Genomic DNA, 20,930 nt, shown 5'->3' with positions numbered 1-20,930 from the left:
AATTGTCTTAAGGAAAGAATTAAACTGATTGTAGTCCCAAAGACAGCCGGGGAAAAACGTTACAAATCAGGAAGCGATTTAATTAGAGATAAAAGGTACTCTTTTCAGACAAATAAATGTGCTCTCACAGACACCCAATAACGATCACAAGTAATTTGCTTTTTATTTGTATAGAACAGAATTTACAAAGCCATTCATACATCATCTACTGACTTCAAAAATTGAGAATATTCAAAATACACTTTACCCCACTTCATTCTTGAATTATTTACAAGTATTTACATGAAAATGCTAGATTTTTTTTTGTAAATTTTTTATATTAAAAATGTTGCCATGCGGCGTTTGAAATTATATGGAGGTCCCGTGGGAGGGCTCCAAGGCTTCAGGAAGGCCCCCGGGGTTGGAGGCAGGCTGGAATGACATTGGGATGGGGGTTTTGAGTGGGCTTTGGCGGAAGAGTCCTCCATTTGGTGATCGATGTTTGCACTGTATAGAGGGCAGGGTAGCCGAACTGCTGAGAGGCAGAGACAGGTTGGTGCTGGCCAAAGAGGAAAGCTTCCTACTTGTACCATGAGTTTGTTCTGGTAAAAAAGTGCTGACTGAGATCTGGGTGTTCTGGTAATCTCGTGTCGGTTCCAAGCTCTGGCTGGTCTGCATGCTGCCAATGTCCAGGGCTGAGATCTCAATGGCTGCAGCTGCTATCTGCTTGTGGGCCATATCATCATCCATTAGACTGTTCAAGCGGCGGTGAACCTGCTCCAGGTTCACCTCTTTATCCTGGACAAGAAACATGACATTAGACTGGGGAGAGAGAGAGGGTGAGGAGGGAGAGAGAGAGTGGGGAGGGAGAAAGATAGAGAGAGAGAGAGAGAGAGGGTGGGGAGGGACAGAGACTAGGGGCAGAGAGTGAGGGTGGGAAGGGAGACAGAGAGGGGGTGGGGAGGGACAGAGACTGGGGGGCAGAGAGTGAGGGTGGGAAGGGAGACAGAGAGGGGGTGGGGAGGGACAGAGACTGGGGGCAGAGAGTGAGGGTTGGGAAGGAAGACAGAGAGGGGGTGGGGAGGGACAGAGACTAGGGGCAGAGAGTGAGGGTGGGAAGGGAGACAGAGAGGGGGTGGGGAGGGACAGAGACTGGGGGCAGAGAGTGAGGGTGGGAAGGGAGACAGAGAGGGGTGGGGAGGGACAGAGACTGGGGGCAGAGAGTGAGGGTTGGGAAGGAAGACAGAGAAGGGGTGGGGAGGGACAGAGACTGGGGGCAGAGAGTGAGGGTGGGAAGGGAGACAGAGAGGGGGTGGGGAGGGACAGAGACTGGGGGCAGAGAGTGATGGTTGGGAAGGAAGACAGAGAAGGGGTGGGGAGGGACAGAGACTGGGGGCAGAGAGTGAGGGTGGGAAGGGAGACAGAGAGGGGGTGGGGAGGGACAGAGACTGGGGGGCAGAGAGTGAGGGTTGGGAAGGAAGACAGAGAAGGGGTGGGGAGAGAGAATGTGGGGGGCGAGAGAGAGAGAGAGGGTGAGGAGGGACAGAGACTGGGGGTGCGAAGGGAGAGAGAGGGAGTGGAGAGGGAGAGAGAGAGAGCATGAGGAGGGGGAGATAGACCGTGGGGGGAGAGAGAGAGGGTGGGAAGGGAGAGGGTGGTGGGAGAGAGCGTGTGGGGAGGGAGAGAGAGGGCAGGGAGAGAGAGAGAGAGAGAGGGTAGGGAGGAAGAGAGATGGGGTGGGGGAAAGAGAGAACGGGTGGGGAGGGAGGGAGCGACGATAAAGTGGGAGAGAGAGTGTGTGGGGAGAAAACTGAGAGGGAGGCTGAGTAGGGGAGAGAGAGTGGGGGGGAAGAGAGAGATCGTGGGGAGGGAGAGATAGCAGGGAGGGCAAGAGAGTGGGGAGGGAAAGGGAGAGAAGGTCGGGAGGGAGAGGGAGGGGGTCGGGAGGGAGAGGAGGGAGAGAGAGAGGGCGGGTGAGTGAGAGGAGGAGGGAGAGAGGTTGGGGGGGGGGTGGCGCTGATGGAGGAGGAGAGAGGAAAAAAGGAGAGAGCAGAGAGAGAAAGTGGGAGAGAGAGAAGGAGAGGGGTGAGGGTGGAGGGGGTGGGTGTGGAAGTAGTCTGATTCGGTCACTTCTTGAAAGATGTCCTTCCCAACAATTCAAGCTCCTGGGTCAAAGTACAAAACAATTTTCAAAAAGGAACAATTTTTGAAATATTATATTGAGAGAAATCATGGACCTGAGATTTGAATCGACTGGGACCAATTTAAGAATTAACCGAAATTGAGGATATTACTGAGGTAACTCAGTGTAAATTCCATTTCAATGTGTTTTGTCTTTATTTTAAAACTCGGATAGAAATTAGACTCGTTTCGCACCTTTCGGTTATACCAAAATATCAAAACTCGCCTGCATGGGGTGGGTGGGAGGGCGGAGGTGGGGGGAGGGGCAGTGAGTGGAGGGGATGAAGGGAGGGAGGGGGGGGGGGTGAGGTTAGGAGCGCTGAGGGGAGGGGTTGAGGGGAGAGGACAAAAGGGAGGGGGGGGGGCGAGAGGAGGGGGTGAGGAGGGGTGGAGTGGAGGGGGGAGGAGTGGAGGGGGAGGGTAGAGGAGGGCTGAGGGGAGGGGACTAAGGGGAGGGGGTGAGGGGAGGGGTTGAGGGGGGAGGGGAGGGGGAGGGCGGAGGTGGGGGGAGGGGGCGAGGTGGGTGGGAGGGCGGAGGTGGGGGGAGGGGGCGAGGTGGGTGGGAGGGCGGAGGTGGGGGGAGGGGGCGAGGTGGGTGGGAGGGCGGAGGTGGGGGGAGGGGGCGAGGTGGGTGGGAGGGCGGAGGTGGGGGGAGGGGGCGAGGTGGGTGGGAGGGCGGAGGTGGGGGGAGGGGGCGAGGTGGGTGGGAGGGCGGAGGTGGGGGGAGGGGGCGAGGTGGGTGGGAGGGCGGAGGTGGGGGGAGGGGGCGAGGTGGGTGGGAGGGCGGAGGTGGGGGGAGGGGGCGAGGTGGGTGGGAGGGCGGAGGTGGGGGGAGGGGGCGAGGTGGGTGGGAGGGCGGAGGTGGGGGGAGGGGGCGAGGTGGGTGGGAGGGCGGAGGTGGGGGGAGGGGGCGAGGTGGGTGGGAGGGCGGAGGTGGGGGGAGGGGGCGAGGTGGGTGGGAGGGCGGAGGTGGGGGGAGGGGGTGAGGTGGGTGGGAGGGCGGAGGTGGGGGGAGGGGGTGAGGTGGGTGGGAGGGCGGAGGTGGGGGGAGGGGGTGAGGTGGGTGGGAGGGCGGAGGTGGGGGGAGGGGGTGAGGTGGGTGGGAGGGGCGGTGAGGGGATGGGTGGTGAAGGGAGCATGTGATGGGAGGAGGGGTCAGGGGAGGGGAAGTGAGGTGAGGGGGTTGGTGGGAGAGGGGAATGAGGGAGGAGGGTAAGGGGAGAGGGGTGTGAGGGGAGTGGGGTAAGGGGAGGAGGTACATGGGGGGGGGGTAGGAGAAGGTAGTGGGGAGAGGAGGGGGAAGGGAGGGGTGAGAAGGAATGTAGGAGTTGGAGGGGAGGTGATGGAAATGAGGGGGAAGAGGAGGGGGAGAGGTGGGGAGGAGGGAGGTGCGGAAGGGGGAAGGGGAGGAGGAGGGGAAAGGGGAGGGGGCAAAAGGGAGGAAAGGAAGGGTGAGGGGGGATGGTGGGAGAGGGGGAGATGGGAGAGGTAGAGGGGGTAGGTGGAGGGGGGGAGGGAAAGAGGGAGAGGGAGAGGAAGGAGAGTCGGATGGTGGGTGGGGAGGAGGGGGACAGGGAGAAGAGGAGATGGGGAAGAGGAGGGGGAGGTGAGGACAAGGGGGGAGGAGGGGAAGGGAGGAGTGAGGGGCGAGGGGAGGATGGGAGGGGGGAAGGAGAAGGGAAAGGGGGAGGGGGAAGAGGAGAGGGGGAGGGGGCAACAGGGAGTGGGGAATGGAGAGGGGGGGTGGTGGAGCAGGAAGGGAAGGATAGCTAGGGGCTGGGGGAGGTAGGAGTAGGGCGAGGGTGGAGAAGGGGAGGGAGGGTGAAAGGAATGGAGGGGAGGGGTAGAGGACTGGGATGGAGGGAGAGGGAAGGGGTGAGGAAGGGGAGGGAGGGGCAGTAGAGGGTGTGAATGAGGGTAATTGAGAGGAGGAGTAGGAAGTGAGGGGAGGGGCTGGGTTGACGGGAGGGGATGAGGTGAGAGGAGGGGAGGAGCGGATTGGATGGGCAAGGGGGGTGAGGGAGAGAGAGGAGGAGGAGGAAGAGGAGGAGAGGGAGGGGAAGAAGAGGCAGGAAGGGAGAGAGGAGGGGTAGGGAGGAGGAGTGGAGTGCGAGGGAGGGAGAGAGGAGGGGGAGGGTGCGGGTCAGGAGGGGGAGAGATGGGAGGGAGGAGGAGGAAGGAATGGGGGAGGGTGGGGGATGTGGAGGGAGGGAGGGGAAGGGGAGGGAGAGGAAATGGGTGAGGAGATGTGGGAGGCGATAGGCAAGGGGATAGGTGCTGGTGGGAGGGGGAATGGAGGGGGCCGTGGAGGGGGAGGGCAGTGGGAGGAAGGGGGCAAGAGGGGTAGAAGAGAGGAGGGGGGGAGGGAGGTGGAGAGGGTGGGAGGGTGAAGGAGATGGCAGGATGGGATGGGGGAGGAGATGAGGGAGGAGGGGGGAGATGGGGGAGGAGATGAGGGAGGAGATTGGGGATGGGAAGGTGGAGGGGGAGAGAGGAACGAGGGGAGGGGAGTTGGAGACAGGGTGATGGGAGGTGGAGGGAAGGAGGAAGGGCAGGAGAAAGGAGGGACAGTGGGGGAGGAGTGGGGCTAGAGAGAGAGGCAGATTGATGGGAGAGGGAGAGGGGGTGGGTGAAGGGGAGGAAGGGGGAAGGGGGAAGGGGAAGGGGAGCAGGAGCGGGAGGGGTCGGAAGTTTGAGTGAGGGAGAGGGGGAAGTTGAGGATGGGAGGGGAGGGGATGGGTAGGGATGGGGAGAGAGGGGGAGGGGGGAGGGGATGTGGGCCGGTGGGAGGGGGGAGGGAGAGAGAAAGGAAGGGGAGGGGAGGGGAGTGAGGGGGAGGGAGTGAGGAGGGTCAGGGGAGAAGAGGGGGAGGGGCAGGGAACCAGGCTAGAGGGAGAGGCAGAGGGGGAGAGGAGAGGGAAGGGGAGAGGGAAGGGGAGAAGGAGGGGAGGGGTAAACGAGGGAGGGGAAAACGAGGGAGGGGAGAACGAGGGAGGGGAGAACGAGGGAGGGGAGAACGAGGGAGGGGAGAACGAGGGAGGGGAGAGGCTTAGAGGGAGTGGAGTGGCAAGGAGAGGGAGGAACAGAGAGGGAGGGGAGTGGGGGAAGGAAGTAGTGTGATGGGAGCAGGAGGGGAGGGGAGGCGATGGGTAAGGGAAGGAGGGAGGGGAAGGCAGAGGGAGGGGGAAGGGTGAGGGGCCGGAGAAGGAAAGGGAGTGGGAGGGGAGGAGTGTGGGAGGGGAGGGGAGGGGATGGGAGGGGAGGTGAGGGGAGTGGGAGAGGCGTAGATGGGTAAGGGAGGGACGGAGGGATGGAGGGAGGGGGAGTGGGGGTGAGGTAGAGCAAAAGTGAGACGGTGAATGAGAGGGAGCGGAGGGGATGTCTTATGGCCCTTACCTTGTTGGTTGAATCTTACCATTGCCCACACTAAGGGCTTTGCTTTGCTGCAAACACAGGAAACTCAGGCAGGTGTGAGCCCAGTTGTGTTCCTAGGGACAAGCCCCGTACTCCCAAACCAATACAAAGATGGTTGGACCTGGGGCTCTCCATTCCCCCTGACCTCTCCGCCTGGGCAATAGGTGGTTCCTGGGGAGGAGGGAGTGATTTAAACATCAGCTCCTCTGGCTGCTTTTGACTTGAGAAGTTTTTGGATCAAACATACCAGAAATACACAAATCATCAGCTCAAATTGTGGGACACATGATTCTGATGGGCTGTATACTGAGACCCCCTTTCACCGCATGCACACAGGTTTCACCCCCAAAGCACAGGCCAGCTCGCTGGAGACCCGCACACCGAGCTTTACCTCCTTGGGTGTTTCTTGTTGACATCGGTTGCTGTTCCACCAGACCTCCAAAGCTGCCACCAAGCAGGCAAGAAGCAATCCTGCTGCTAGGATACAAAAAACACCAGCAAAACTCTGCAGTTTCAACGCCCGTCCATCTGGCTGGCCATTTGCGTGACTCTTCAGGTTACATCGACCCATCTTTGGCCACCACTTCTGCTTGAACACGTCCAGGTCCCCGCTATCTTGCATTTCTAGGATCCTGAGACCAGTAGAAGATTGGTTATAGAGATGGGAGGGACTCTCAGTGTTCAACAGCGCACACATACTTCACCAGAATGATTAGCGACAGTCTGACTAACAGCACTTCCCCTTGACAGAAATGGACCACGAGTGTGTCTTGGAGCCCTGTAGGTGTGTCCAGTTTGTTATCCTTATTCAATGGTCTGTGCAGGATAAGGTTCTGCCAGATTTCCCCTCGTTTGTAAACATCTGCCCTTTGCTATTTGAACTTGTCACATGCTAAACCATTTGTCCAAATCAACTTATTGAAAACATCAATTATTTCACCTCAATTTCTCTTGTTCCAAAAAACATGGAGACCCTGCCCAGGACCTGTCCTCAATGTCCAGTGAGACTCATCTTCAATAAAACTCCAGTCAAAAACAGTGCCAAGGAGTGAATAACCTCAGGACATTTCCCAGGCTAATGGGTTTTCGGATGAATTTATGACAACCTTAGGGAGTGGGGAGTGGGTTAAGAAATACTCAAAAGACATTCCTGCAGCGTGACCAGCCTTGGATACCAGTCCTGAGGGTGTCTGACCAGCTTCTCCTACAGGAACAACACCATGTTCTTCTGGTTCCTTTCTCCCACTGCTACAATTCTGTTTGCCAGAACGTTACCACCAGCGAACCCCGCCCTGCTTTTCAAAACTCCCTCCCAGTGATCACCATTTCGTGTTCCTGCCAAAGAGAAATTACTTTCTGTGCATCAAATGTGGGCCCCAGAATGCAGGCAGTACATGTGAGCTGTCTAAAGGGTGGAGGGTATAAGCAAAAGCTGAACTGCTGCAGGTAAAGTCATATTCCTTTCTTATTTAAGGGGTTGATAAGGCAGATTTGGGACTTTGTTTTCACTTGCAGGTGACACCTGAACTAGGGGACATGAATGTACGATAGTTGCTGAAAAAAGAGACGTGTCTAAGCTTTTTGTCTTGTAAGCATTGGGACACTTTACAAGTACACCAATATAAGGGGAAAAACAACAATTTACACCAAATGTGAAGAGAATGCTGATTGGTTGGCAAGTGGCGTTGCCATGGAGAATGCACCACTGATGTTTAAAATTTAAAACAGGCAGCTTGACCCTGACTGCTCAAGGCATTACCCTGAGGAATAAGTCAGTGAATGGCTGTCACTTATTTTGTTTAGCTGCAACAGGTGCAATGTATGTGCACGTCCTTTCTGTCTGCAAAGAACAGGGCCCTGTGTATTAATATACGTAGGTTCCAGTAACATGCAAATGCCACATTGCAAGCCCAACTGACAATCTAAAATTGGTTGTTGTCAGCGTAATTCTCGGCACATTGAGAATTATTTAGCAAATGTTGTCCAATCGCAGAATCACATCTAATGTTGGACATTGTTTTGAGTTTTGCAATCATGAGCTGGGTACAGTCTGTACCCTGCCCGTTACTAAGTGGCTGGGACATGCTTCAGTCCGCCAGTCTTTGGGATTTACGGCCTACATACCTAGCTCCACACTGGCACTGAAATTCATACACCACATTACCCATTTGTGCAAGAGGCAGAACGTATTTTTGGCTTGATGGCAGCATCCTGTTAGTGGCAAATATCACTCGTGTTGCTACTGCATAGTAGCAGCATGAAACAGCTAGCTTCAACTTTTGCTTAAATTTTGGTGATACTTGCCCTTCCAGGGTAACCTGAGACAGACTGGGCACTTTTCAGGGCCGAAAGAGATGGCCCATTCATCAGTTCTTGATATACAGTGCGAAATGAAGCCAGAGATATTTTAGCTGCAGCACTATATCATGGCACTATATCCGCCTATCACACAAATGAGTAAAGTGGTATATGGATTTCAGTGCCAGTGTGGTGCTAGGGGTATGTAGACCGTAAGTCCTAAAGACTGGTGGATCGAATCAAACAGCATGTCCCAGCCGCTGTTTGTAACGAGCAAGGTACGGACTGTACCCAACCAGCCCATGCTTGCAAAACTCAAAACACACAGTGTCCAACTGCAATTGGACAATATTTGCTAAATAATCGTCAGTGTGCTATGAATTACGCTGACCACCAATGTAAGATCGTCAGTCGGGCTGCAACGTGGCACATCTGTGTGTACTGGAAGCTACATACATTAATGCACAGGATCCTGTTCTTTGCAGACAGAAAGAACATGTACACACATTGCACAGCTAAACAAAATACGTGACAGCCATTCGCTGACTCATTCCTCAGGGCAATGCCTTAACCAATCAGGGTCAAGCTGCCTGTTTTAAATTTCAAACAATGCTTGGCAGTTAACTGCCAGTCACCATCAGTGGTGTATTCTCCATGGCAACGCAACTTGCCAACTAATCAACACTCTCTTTAATACAGCATAAATTGTTGTTTTTTTCCCCTTTATATTGGTATTCTTGTGAGTATCCTGATGAGAACAAGACGATAAGCCTCAAAACATGGTCTCTTTTGTCAGCTATACTCAAGTTCTGTGCTTCCAAACAACCACTTATAAGGTAGTTACTAATAAATTCAATAGGGAATTCAAGAGAAGCTTCTTTACCTAGAGAGCGGTGAGAATGCGGAACTTGCTAACACGGGGAGTGGTTGAAGAGAATAGTTAATGAGAGGCTGGATAACCACATGTGAAAGGAACAGGAGGATATGCTGAAGCGGGTGAGAAGGAGCTGGTTTACCAGCACTGACCTATTGGGCGAATGGCCTGTTTCTGGGCTGTAATATCATTTTTTTTTTCAGTGAAGGATCACAGGTATTTATCTCAATTTATACCTCAACACAGCTGTACACAGGTGCTCCAATCTGGCTGGCCTATGCCACACTGGAAATTTGCAAGTACTGGAGGAACTCACTGAGTATTCATTCACTAGGTAAACATTGTGATTGGCAGCTGGTCCATGGGGATCCTCATAATCAGCAGTAGAGGAGGATGGGGAAGTATCGAGACAGGGAAGGGCTGGGTGTGAGGCCGGGAAGAGCAAGCTTGCTCATTTTGCCCCTACAAGAGCACTAAACAAGAAAAAATTTAAGCTTAAGTCTGAGGCCTGTCCTGTCCCAATCCTCTGTTCTGTTGGGTTTAGACGGACAAAAACTGACTGCCATATCCTGCTCAAATCACTGAGTTAAAATTGCAGTTGGGTCCCAATGACACCATTAGGACCCAATACATTGAAAAGGGTCCTGCTGCCTTTGGGCAGCTGTTCCTGCAGCTGCTGAGTGGAGCAGGTTAAAATCACAACAGGTTAGCCTCTAGGGCACGTTCTCCTTACAGCAGAGAAGGTTAAGAGGAGACATAATAGAGGTGTTCAAAATCATTAACTGTTTTGATGGAGTAAATAAGGAGAGACTGTTTTTACTGGAAGAAATTTCAGTGGTAACTAGAGGACACCTTTTTCAGGTGATTGACAAAAGAGGTAACACAAATAAATGTTTTTATCTTACACAGCAAGTGTGCTGCCTAAAAGGGCAGATGAAGCAGATTCAATTCTAGATTTCAAAAAGGAATTGGATAAATACATGAAAAGGGCAAAACTTCAAGGCTCTGGGGAAAGAGCCAGTGGAGTAGGTCTAATTGGATAGCATTTTCCAAGAGTCTGCACAGGCTTGATGGGCTGAATGGTCCCCCTTCTATGCTGCGAGATTCTATTCAATGCTCCGAAGTAACCTGGCCCATTTTAACTGCCAGGTGGGTAGAATTTAGATCATCCCAAGTCCTCTTCAGTTCATTCACAGCAGACTACAAGAGAAAGATGATGCACAGCCTATACAAAGACTCACTCCAGCAATTTTTACTAAGAAATTTCAGAGCTCAAGTTAAACCAAAGACGAGAAGCGAAGTCAGTTCTTACCTCTGGGAGAAGAGGTCTCTGTATGGACTTCCGTGCTGTAAGGCAATCCCATATCCTTTGCTGCTGATACTATTCCCAACCACTGTCAGAGAACAGTCATCATCAGTTAATGCTGTGTATTCCACCACTGCCATGTCCCACAGGAAAGCATATGTTCCCGTTTTTATCTGCAGACACAGAAATAATTTAATAACAATTATTGGATCAACTTGGAGCAGAATGTCTATACCACGTGCCATTAACAGAGCGAAACATGCCACAGGCAGAGATTAGACAGGATCTTTCAGGAGAAATCAAACACATATTGCAGATTATTGTATTATCCTCGAGTGAATCTGCTTTGTTTTCTAGCAACGGGCTGTGGGAGGCTGTCAATCCATGTGGTGGTGGTTTTAAAATTACTGTTATTCAAAAGGATGAATGCAATAATCTGAAATATGAACAGCCTGAGAACAGTTCCACTGTGTTCAAATAGATCATCCTGCCATACCAGCAAGTGTTGATTAGGTATTAGAGAATGAATACCCTCATTCCAGAGCTGAACCTGGTTAGAGGAGAAATAAAAGGGAAGTGGTTTTCCGGTTTTAAGCTGTAAGAATGACAGGCACACATCAAATCCCCATCGCGCCGGTTAGAGCTGAGATATTACTGCTGGAGGTAACAGAGGATGTGCAACAGGGAGCAAGGGGGAGTAACAATGGGCGAGGTGAGAGTAAACAGAGGGTGAAGGGGGGGGAGAGTGGGCAGACTTTTGCGTCCCACAGGTGGGCCCGTGCCTGACCCGATTGGGAGGAAGATAGTGCACGATGATCGGGCGAGCGTCCTGAGGTCATCGCGCGCTCTCGCGACATTTCAGTCGGCAGGTATGCACGAGAGTCATCAGCGCGCCCGCTGACAATTCAGGGGCCTATTAAGACCCTTAAGCAAGCAATTAAGTGGAATTTTTCACTTAACAGTTGGTGGGTGGAAGAATAGGCCAGGCAGCCTTGGCATTTTTTGCGAAACCTCGTTCTCTGGCAGGATGAGGGTTCCGACAGAAAATTGAAAAGAACACAAGTTTTCCGAAATCGTTTTTAACATGTCCCACTTCGTGTGACTGAGTCACATGTGGGGTCTTGCCGATATTATTTGCAGAATCTTTACTTTTAATGTTAGAAACCTTCAGCTCCCTGAGGCAGATCTGTCAGTGAGCGCACCCACCCCCCCAACCCCCTCCCCCGAGCAGATGCAGACGGCAGCGCTCGACCTCCTCCCACCCCCCACCCCCCACCCCGGCAGCGCCGAGACTCTGAGCTCCCCTTTCACGCTGGCGGGCCGTTAACTGGCCATCGAGCGTGAAATCACGGGCAGAGCCCGATCGCAGGCGGTGGTCCATTTCACGGCCGTCCCTGGGCTCATCCAATGAAGGGTAAAGCCTGCTCGGCGAAAGGGAGTAACAGAGAGCAAGGAGGGAGTAACGAAGCCTTGGTCAAAACATAAGAAACAGGGAGTGAAGTAGGCCTTTCGGCCCCTCGAGCCTGCTCCGTCATTCAGCAAGATCACGGCTGATCTGATTGTAGACTTAACTCCACTTTCCTGCCTGCTCCCCATAACCCTCAACTCCCTTGTAGACCAAAAATCTAACTTGAATATATTCAGTGATCCAGCCTCCACTGCCCTCTGTGGAAGGGAATTCCAAACACTAACAACCCTCTGGGAGAAGAAATTCCTCCTCATCTCCCTCTTAAATGATGTCCCCTAGTTCTAGATTCCCTCACAAGAGGAAATATCCTCTCAGCATCTACCCTGTCAACACACTTAGAATCCTATATGTTTCAATAAGATCACCCCTCATTCTTCTAAATTCCAATGTGTAAAGGCCTAACCTGCTGGACCTTTCCTCATAAGACAAACCCTTCATCCCAGGAATCAGCCGAGTGAACCTTCTCTGAACTGCTTCCAATGCAAGTATATCCCTCCTTAAATAAGGTGACCCTAACTCTACACAGTGTTCTGGGTGTGGTCTTACTATTGCCCTGTAACGTTGCCCCAAGACTTCCCTATTTTATATTCAATTTCCCTTGCAATAAAGGCCAACATTCCATTTGCCTTCCTTATTACTTGCTGCGCCTGGACGTTGACTTTCTGTCATTCATGTACAAGAACACACAGAGCCCTCTGTGCTGCAGCATTCTGCAGTCTCTCTCCTTTTAAATAATATTCTGCTTTTCTATTCTTCCTTCCATAGTGGACAACCTCACATTTTCCCACATTATACCCCATCTGCCAACTTTTGGTCCACCCACTTAACCTATCTATATCCCGTGAATAAACTGTATCTAGTTTATGGTTCATGTTAATACTTTAGAGGTAATTTTTTTAATTCTGGGAAGGTTAAAGTTTAAGTGTAGAAAATGGCATAAATGCAATTAAGGCAGCTTGGAATCCATTACACTTAAATTTTGGGGCCACGTTGTTTTAAGAGCAACAAGGTAAGATTATAAAACAGCAGAGGGTCTTACTTAGCTGGAGAAATTGTAAAGGAGGGATAATTTGTGTGGAGATCAGTTTGAGGATGCTGGAGTGCTGCTTTGGGCTGCATTAGTGTGCTTAAGTTGGAGTTTGCTGAGAGAGGGAGTTTGCTGAAGAGGGAAGGAGGGATCCTTGCATTTTCTACATTTCCTCAGTAAGAAGAAATGCGGCCTTGGTACATGGGACCTGGTGAGTATTTCTAATGTTCTTAATATTCTCTAAACTAGCGGAAGTAAAAATAAAGGGAGTAATTTATGGGTAAGTCTTGGCAGGGCAGCTTGGCCATGTTGAATGCTCCTCCTGTGTGATGTGGGAAGTTAGGGACACTTCCAGTGCCTAGGATGCCCATGTGTGCAGGAAGTGTCCCCAGCTGCAGCTACTCAAAATCCGCATTTCGGAGCTGAAGCCGCGGCTGCAGTCACTGTGGAGCATTCGCAAAGACGAGATCTTCTTGGATAGCATGTACAGTGAGTTGGTCACAGCGCAGACAGAGAAGGGAATGGATGACCACCAGATAGAGTAAAAGCACTAGGCAGATAGCGCAGGAGTCCCCTGGGTCCATCTCCCTCTCTAATAGTATTTTCCGTTTTGGATACTGTTGGGGGAGCTGGTTTCTCAGGGGAAAGCAGCAGGAGTCAAGACCGTGGAGCCACGAGTGGCTCAGCTGCATGGGGGAGAGGAAAAAGGCTGAGAGATCATTAATGATAGAGGCGTTATCGTGAGGGGAACAGATAGACATTTCTGCCCGCAGCCGTGACTCCAGGATGGTATGTTGCCTCCCTGGTGCCAGGGTCAAGGATGTCACTGAGTGGCTGCAGGACATTCTGAAGGGGGAGGGTGAACAGCCAGAGGTCGTGGTCCACATTGGTACCAACGACATGGGTAAAAAGAGGGATGAGGTCCTGAAAGCAGAATATAGGGAGCTAGGAAATAACTTAAAAGGCAAGATCTCAAAGGCAGTCATCTCAGGATTACTCCCAGTGCCATGTGCTAGTGAGATCAGGAATAGGAGAATAGAATGCCTGGCTGGAGGGATGGTGTAGGAGCGAGGGATTTAGATTTGTGAGGCATTGGGATTGATTCTGGGAGAAGATGGGACCTGGGCAAGCTGGATGGATCGCACCCTAGCAGGATCAGGACCAATATCCTCACAGGGGTATTCACTAGTACTGTGGGGCAGGGTTTAAACTAGAGTGGCAAGGGGATGGGAAACTGAGTGGGGAGACTCAAGAGAGGGAAACAAAGATAGAAATGAAAGACAGGAAAGTTTAAAAACAAAAGCAGAAGGCAGTGGAAACAAGGGTCAGCAGCAAATAGGACCGTAGTACAAAAACAATGTGTAAAAATGTTAAAAAGACAAGTCTAAAGCCACTGTATCTGAATGCACGGAGCATTCACAATAAGATAGATAAATTAACAGCACAAGTAGATGTAAATGAGTATGATATGATTGTGATTATGGAGGCAAGGCTTCAGGGTGACCAAAGCTGGGAACTGAATATCCAAAGGCATGCAATATTTAGGAAGGACAGGTACAATAGAAAAGGAGGTGGGGTGACATTATTAGTTAAGGATGAAATAAGTGTATTAGTAAGAGAGGATATGGGCTCAGAAAACCTAGATGTAGAATCAGTCTGGGTGGAGTGACAAAGCAACAAGGGATGGAAAACATTACTGGGAGTTGCCTATAGGCCTCCAAACAGTAGTGGTAAGGTAGGTGATGGTATTAAACAGGAAATTAGAGATGCATGTAAAAGGGTGCTAGAGTAAGCATGGACGGCTTTAATCTACAAATAGACTGGGCAAATCAAATTAGTAACAGTACTGTGGCGAATGAATTCCTGGAGTGTGTACAAGGTGGTTTTTAAGGCCAGTATGTTGAGGAACCATTGAGAGAACAGGCTATCCTAGATTTGGTATTGTGCAATGAGAAGGGGTTAATTAATAACCTTGTTGTATGGGGACCTTTAGAGAACAGTGACCATAACATGATAGAATTCTTCATTGGGATGGAAAGTGAAGTAGTCCAATCCAAAGCTAGGGTCCTAAATCTAAACAAAGAAAACTACGAACGTATGAGGCCAAGATAGATGAGGGAACTTCATTAAAAGGAATGACGGTGGATAGGCAATGTCTAATATTTCATGAACGAATATATGCATTACAACAGTTATACATTCCTGTCTGGCACAAAAACACAGGAATAGCGGCCCAGCCATGACTAACAAAAGTAAGTAAGGACAGTATTAGAGTCAAAGAGGAGTCATATAAAGTTGCTAGAAAAATTTGCAAGCTTAAGGATTGGGAGCAGTTTAGAATTCAGCAAAGGAAGACCAAGAGATTGATTAAGAGGGGAAAAATAGAGTATGAGAATAAACTTAAAAGTAACATAAAAGAGGACTGCAAAATCTTCTATAAGTATGCATGAATAAAAAGATTAAGGAAGACCGTCCAAAATGGGAGAATTTATAATAGAGAACAAGGAAATGGCAAAGCAATTAAACAACTACTTTAGTCCTGTCTTCACAGAGGAAGACACAAATAACTTCCCAGGAATTCTAGGGAACCAAGGGTCTAGTGAGAAGGAGGAATTGAAGGAAATTAATATTACTAAAAAACACAGTACTGGAGAAATCAATGAGACTGAAAGCCGATAAATCCCCAGGGCCTGATAATCTACATCCCAGGTTACTAAAGGTCATGGAAATAGTGGGCGTATTGGTTGTCATCTTCCAAAATTCTGTAAATACTGGAGTAGTCCCAGAAGGTTGGAGGGTGGCAACTGTAGCCCTATTATTTAAAAAAAGGAGAGAGGCAGAAAACAGCAAATTACAGACCGGTTAGTCTAACCTCAGTAGTAGGGAAAATGCTCGAGTCTGTTATAAAGGATGTGATAACAGGACACTTAGAAAATATCAGTGGGATTAGACAAAGTCAGCATGGATTTATGAAAGGGAAATCATGTTTGACAAACCGACTGGAGTCTTTTGAAGATGTAACTAGCAGAAAAGATAAGGGAGAACCAGTGGAAGCAATGAATTTGGATTTTCAGAAAACTTTTGATAAAGTCCCACATAAGAGGTTAGTGTGCAAAATTAAAGCACATGGGATTGGGGGTGATATATTGGCATGGATTGAAAATTGGTTAGCAGACAGGAAACAGAGAGTAAGAATAAATGAGTCTTTTTCAGAGTGGCAGGCAGTGACTAATGGGGTACCTCAGGGATAAGTGCTTGGGCCCCAGCTATTCATAATATATATCAATGATTTGGATGGAGGAACTAAATGTAATATTTCCAAGTTTGCTGATGGCACAAAACTAGGTGGGAATGTGAGCGATGAGGAGGATGTTAAGAGGCTTCAAGGTGATTAGACAGGTTGAGTGAGTGGCCAAATACATGGCAGATGCAGAATAATGTGGATAAGTGTATAGTTATCCACCTTGGTTGGAGAAACAGAATGGCAGAGTCTTATTTAAATGGTGCTAGATTGGGAAATGTTGATGTACAAAGGGACCTGGGTGCCCTTGTACACTAGCCACTGAAAGCAAGCATGCAGGTGCAGCAAGCAATTAAGAAGGCAAATGGTGTGTTGCCCTTCATTATGAGAGGACTTGAGTACAGGAGCAAGGATGTCTTACTGCAGCTGTACAGGGCCTTGGTGAGACCACACCTGGAGTATTGTGTGCAGTTTTGGTCTCCTTACCTAAGAAAGGATATACTTGCCATAGAGGGAGTGCAGCAGTGGTTCACCAGACTGATTCCTGGGATGGCAGGATTGTCGTACGAGGAGAGATTGGGCTGACTAGGCCTGTATTCACTGGAGTTTAGAAGAATGAGAGGGAATCTCATTGAAACGTATAAAATTCTGACAGGGCTGGACAGACTGGATGCAGGGATGATGTTTGTTCTGGCTGCAAGGGTCTAGAACAAGGGGTCACATTCTCAGGATATGGGGTAGACCATTTAAGACTGAGATGAGGAGAAACTTTTTAACTCAGAGGGGGGTAAATGACTTGACTGTGGAGGCCAAGTCACAGAATATATTTAAGAAGGAAATGGTAGCTTTCTAGACTGTAAAGGTGTCAAGGGGTATGGGGAGAGAGCGGGAGAACGGCGTTGAGATAGAGGATCGGCCATGATCATATTGAATGGTGGAGCAGGCTCGAAGGACCAAATAACCTACTTCTGCTTCTATGTTTCTATGTTTCTAGGATAGACCAGAGGAGGCTACACCGTCATGGAAATGAATACTGCTTAAGAATGTTCTTTGGTTTCAATTTATCTGTGTGTTTGCTGGTGAGAGCGAGTGTTCTACAGTGGGGGAAGAGGCTGATACCGAAAGTGTGATGTTAGCAGGCAGTTAGGGCTCAAAGAAGTCCTGGAGAGCTGGGAAGGTGGTGGAGAAGCTCACATGCTGAGGCAGCTGGGCCTCAGGAGAAGCCTTAAGCGCCATTTATAGCTCGGTGCCGCCGGGAGAATGGAGTTCAGAGAAATCTGAGGGGCAGTGACAACTTAGCAAAGCTAGCGGCCTGCGAAAGAGCTGGAAGTGTGCTGGGTTATAGAGGAGGGAGTAAAGCTTTGTCAATCCTGGAATGCAGTCTCGGGGAAGTGGACAATCGTTGAGGCTGTTCGTGTCAAAAGCGTCTTTTGAGGGAATTCAGAGGCTAGATCTTCGAAAGTCAAGAGCTGAAAGCCCTCCTGAGGGAGGCAGAGCTTTACGGAGGTTTTGTGACTCACAGTGGTCACTGATGTCTGGGTGCATTGCTGAGAATTCTGTGGGATCTGTCTTGGTCACACCTGCCATTTAAAGTGCAGTGTGGTGTGTTCAACCACTGTTTGCCAGTAAATTCATATTTACCTCATACTAGTTTCGAATGTTAGAGTATAAGATAGATATTGTAAATTGTTTTACTTTTCTGACTTGGTATATTAGAGTTTACTTTGTTTAAAACTGTGGGATCTTGTGGCTTCATTCTTGTTGTGCGTAACTGGGATTTCAAATTTTGTTTACTTTAATTAACTAGTCTCTAACTAGATTGTGAAAATCCCTTTGCAAGCTCCTTGTGTCCCCCACACAACTTGCTTCCCTATCTATTTTTGTATCATCAACAAATAGCTGAACTACAGATGTGAGGTGAGACTGACCAAGTGTAGGATCAAGGATCCCTGGCAAAACTGAAGTCAATGGGAATCAGGTGAAAGCTCTCCACTGGTACACATACCAAGTATACAGGAAAATCATCTCAGTTCCAGGACATCACTGCAGGAGTTCCTTAGGTTAACATCCTATCCCCAACCATCTCCAGCTGCTTCATCAAATACCTTCCTTCCATCATACGGTCAGAAGTGGGGATGTTTGTTGATGATTGCACAATGTTCAGCACCATTTGTGACCCTTCACATATGGACTCAGTCCAGGTCCACATGCAGCAAGACCTGAACAACATTCAGCCTTGGACTGATAAGCGACAAGTAATATTCGTGTCATCAAGTGGTGAGCAATGACCATCTCCAACAAGACAGAATCTAACCATCGCCCCTTGACATTCAAAAGCATTACCATCACTGAATCCCCCACTATCAACATCCTAGGGGTTACCATTGACCCAGAACCTGAACTGAAACAGCCATATAAATACTGTGGCTACAGGAGCAGGTCAGAGGCTGGGAATTCTGCAAAGAGTAACTCACCTCCTGACTCCCCAAAGCCTGTCCACCATCTACAAGGCACAAGTCAGGAGTGTGATGTAATACTCTCCACTTGCCTGGATGAGTGCAGCTCCCACAACACTCAAGAAGCTCAACACCAACTAGGACAAAACAGCCTGCTTGATGAGAACTCTATTCAAAAGCTTAAACATTCTCACTCCCCCACCAATGCAGAGTGGAAGCAGTATGTACTATCTACAAGATGCACTGCAGCAATCCAGGGATCCTTTGTCCTGTGATCTCTACCACCTAGAAGGACTAGGATAGCAGATACATGGAAACACCAACAGCTGCAAGTTCCCCACCAAGCCACACACCATCCTGACTTGGAAATATGTTGCTGTTCCTTCATTGTCGCTGGGTCAGAATCCTGGAACTCCCTCCCTATCAGTGCTGCGGGTGTACCTACACATGGACTTCAGTGGTTCAAGAAGGCAACTCACCACCACCTTCTCAAGGGCAATTAGGCATGGGCAATAAATGCTGGCCTTGCCAGCAACGCCCACCTCCCATGAAACAATTTTGAAAAAACATTCTGCCCAGTGACTCCACTCTGTCCCTGTATGATTACACACTCAATGTCTCTGAAATGTTAAATATGGTGATCCTTAATTTGAGCAAAGACAAGTTCATTCTCTGAGGGACTATGACCTCACATAACTTCTTTATAAAATAAAGATGTGGGTATATACTCGTTGCTTTTTCTAAATTTTAAAACTTGACCTTGGCTGAACACGATCCTTAAAAGGGCCAAATCCATGTCTGTCTGTGACCCCAGAACAAAAGAAGCCACTTTGCAGTTTTGGGAAAACTCACTTTTCCTTATCTTTGAGGAGCCACTAATGATCATCTGGGGATGCACAGCCCAGCTTCAAAGAGAGTTTTACAAAGGCAATTTGCATCTGATAACGCAGGCTTACCAGCAGGAGACAGAGGGTCTTCTAAGACAAAGGCCCCTCAAGCATTTCTTTCAACTCATAAAGGCTGGGACATTTAGCAGTCTTGTGAGATCCAGACAAATTCCAGACAATGGATGCACATTCTTTATTGAAGACCTGGTGGAGAGGTGAGGTTATGTGACCGAGGCCTCTGGCATGTGGAACAAGTAATAAAGGCCTGCTGATATATATAGCTCAGTCTGCTGCTTTAACATTTGACCAGCAGGCCACACAGAAGGAGCTCTGGCCAGGCTGCACAACAGACCCCATCTACCCTGGTTTGATTGGAAATTCTTTGAATATTTTTAAGGCAGAGGTGGATAGATTCATGGTGAGTAAGACGGTGATGGGCTATTGGGGGTAGGTGGGATGCAAATTTCGGAGTAGTATCAGATCAGCCGTGATCTTATTAAATGGCGGCGCAGGCTCAAGGGGCTGAAAGGCATACTCTTGCTCCTTGTTCACATGTTCTGTGCCATTGTCTACAAGACTGATTTATCTCTGTGTTCTTATCCCATCTTCTGAAATCAACACTGTTGTGAAAAGTGAATTCTACAACATCGGTTTGCAGACCACTGACCTCCGTGAAGGGAAACCTCAATGGACTTTGACGTGGAACTCTGGAACTCACATGAACCAATATTTATGTTCTCTACGATCTCCTAACTGTAAAACTTTCTTTTCTCATCCCCGCTGTTTACTATCTGTGTGTGGAGGTGATGTTGTGAACCCTCCTTCCCGCATTTTGTGTGTGTGTCAATAAACTAACCCTTTGAGTTCATTCTTTCTCAAGTTTGCTTTGGTGTTATTAATAGAAACTTGGATCGGACAAAAACCGATGGGTTGGGGAAATACGCCACTGCTTATAGAGGGGAACAAATCCAAATGTGGATGGGTGGTGAGAGGAGAAATTAGTGCTGTTCAAACTTAACGACCCTCCTGCCTGTAACAATTCTCTTATTTCCCTGAAAATATTTCAAAGAATGATTTTCATATCATTAGCCCTTAAACACTTCCAACTGACTCTGCTCCTTTTATAAATCTCAACCAGCCACAAGCCTAATATTCCCTTTGACAATCTGCTCCATGTGTTTCACGTGAGAGGGGGAGAATCTTTTCTAGTCTCTAATCTTCATTCTGAGGTCTGACAAATTTGCCTGTGTGCCTGTTTGTTCTGTGGTCATTGTCCAATTAAGATTCTCACTTATTGACTGACATTACCCTCAGGCTCTCAGTTTGATTCTTATCCAGTGTATTGTGTGGGACCAATTTAACTTTGGGCGATGTCAAGAAATGAAAGCATCACATTACTCTGAGACACATGAAAGTCTTGAAATTAAACTATTGACTGGTTCCAATAAAAAAAACCTCCAGGCTGTTCTATTGTGCAATATGAAAACAAGTTTACTCACTAAAATACTTTGAGCTTCAATTAACTAAAACAGATCCAGTAGGACTGGATTAATCAGCACTGTTCCTGTTCAATGTGCTACAAACAATGGGAAATTTCAGTGAGAGCACCTAGGGGTTCAAGGGGTGCTCACCCCAGCTCCCAGCGCCTGTGCCCTCCAATTGGCTCCCACCCCACTTCCCTCCTCGGCTCCCATCACCCTTCTCCCCAGCTCCCTCTCTCAAGACTGCTGCTAACAGTGTGTTTCTGAACATTGGGAAACCTCAGAGGTTGACACCAACAGTGGTAATGAACTCCAACA

General features: G+C 49.2%; 1 protein-coding gene across 1 annotated transcript in view; it reads right to left on the bottom strand.

Moving 5' to 3' along the window:
* Window positions 1-348: 348 nt before the first annotated feature.
* The window catches only part of LOC121270791 (glutamate receptor ionotropic, delta-1-like), a 1,188,003-nt gene continuing 1,167,421 nt past the window's right edge, over window positions 349-20,930 (bottom strand). Inside the window, exons 14-16 of the mRNA XM_041176231.1 lie at window positions 10,059-10,225; window positions 5,966-6,206; window positions 349-777 (exon numbers count right to left, since the gene is read on the bottom strand). Of these exons, the coding sequence (XP_041032165.1) occupies window positions 349-777; window positions 5,966-6,206; window positions 10,059-10,225 (837 nt within the window). The remainder of the gene's footprint in view (window positions 778-5,965; window positions 6,207-10,058; window positions 10,226-20,930) is intronic.

Source organism: Carcharodon carcharias, chromosome 28, assembly GCF_017639515.1.
Source record: "Carcharodon carcharias isolate sCarCar2 chromosome 28, sCarCar2.pri, whole genome shotgun sequence".
In the NCBI taxonomy this organism is placed as follows: domain Eukaryota; kingdom Metazoa; phylum Chordata; class Chondrichthyes; order Lamniformes; family Lamnidae; genus Carcharodon; species Carcharodon carcharias.
This window is presented reverse-complemented; position numbering and strand designations above follow the sequence as displayed.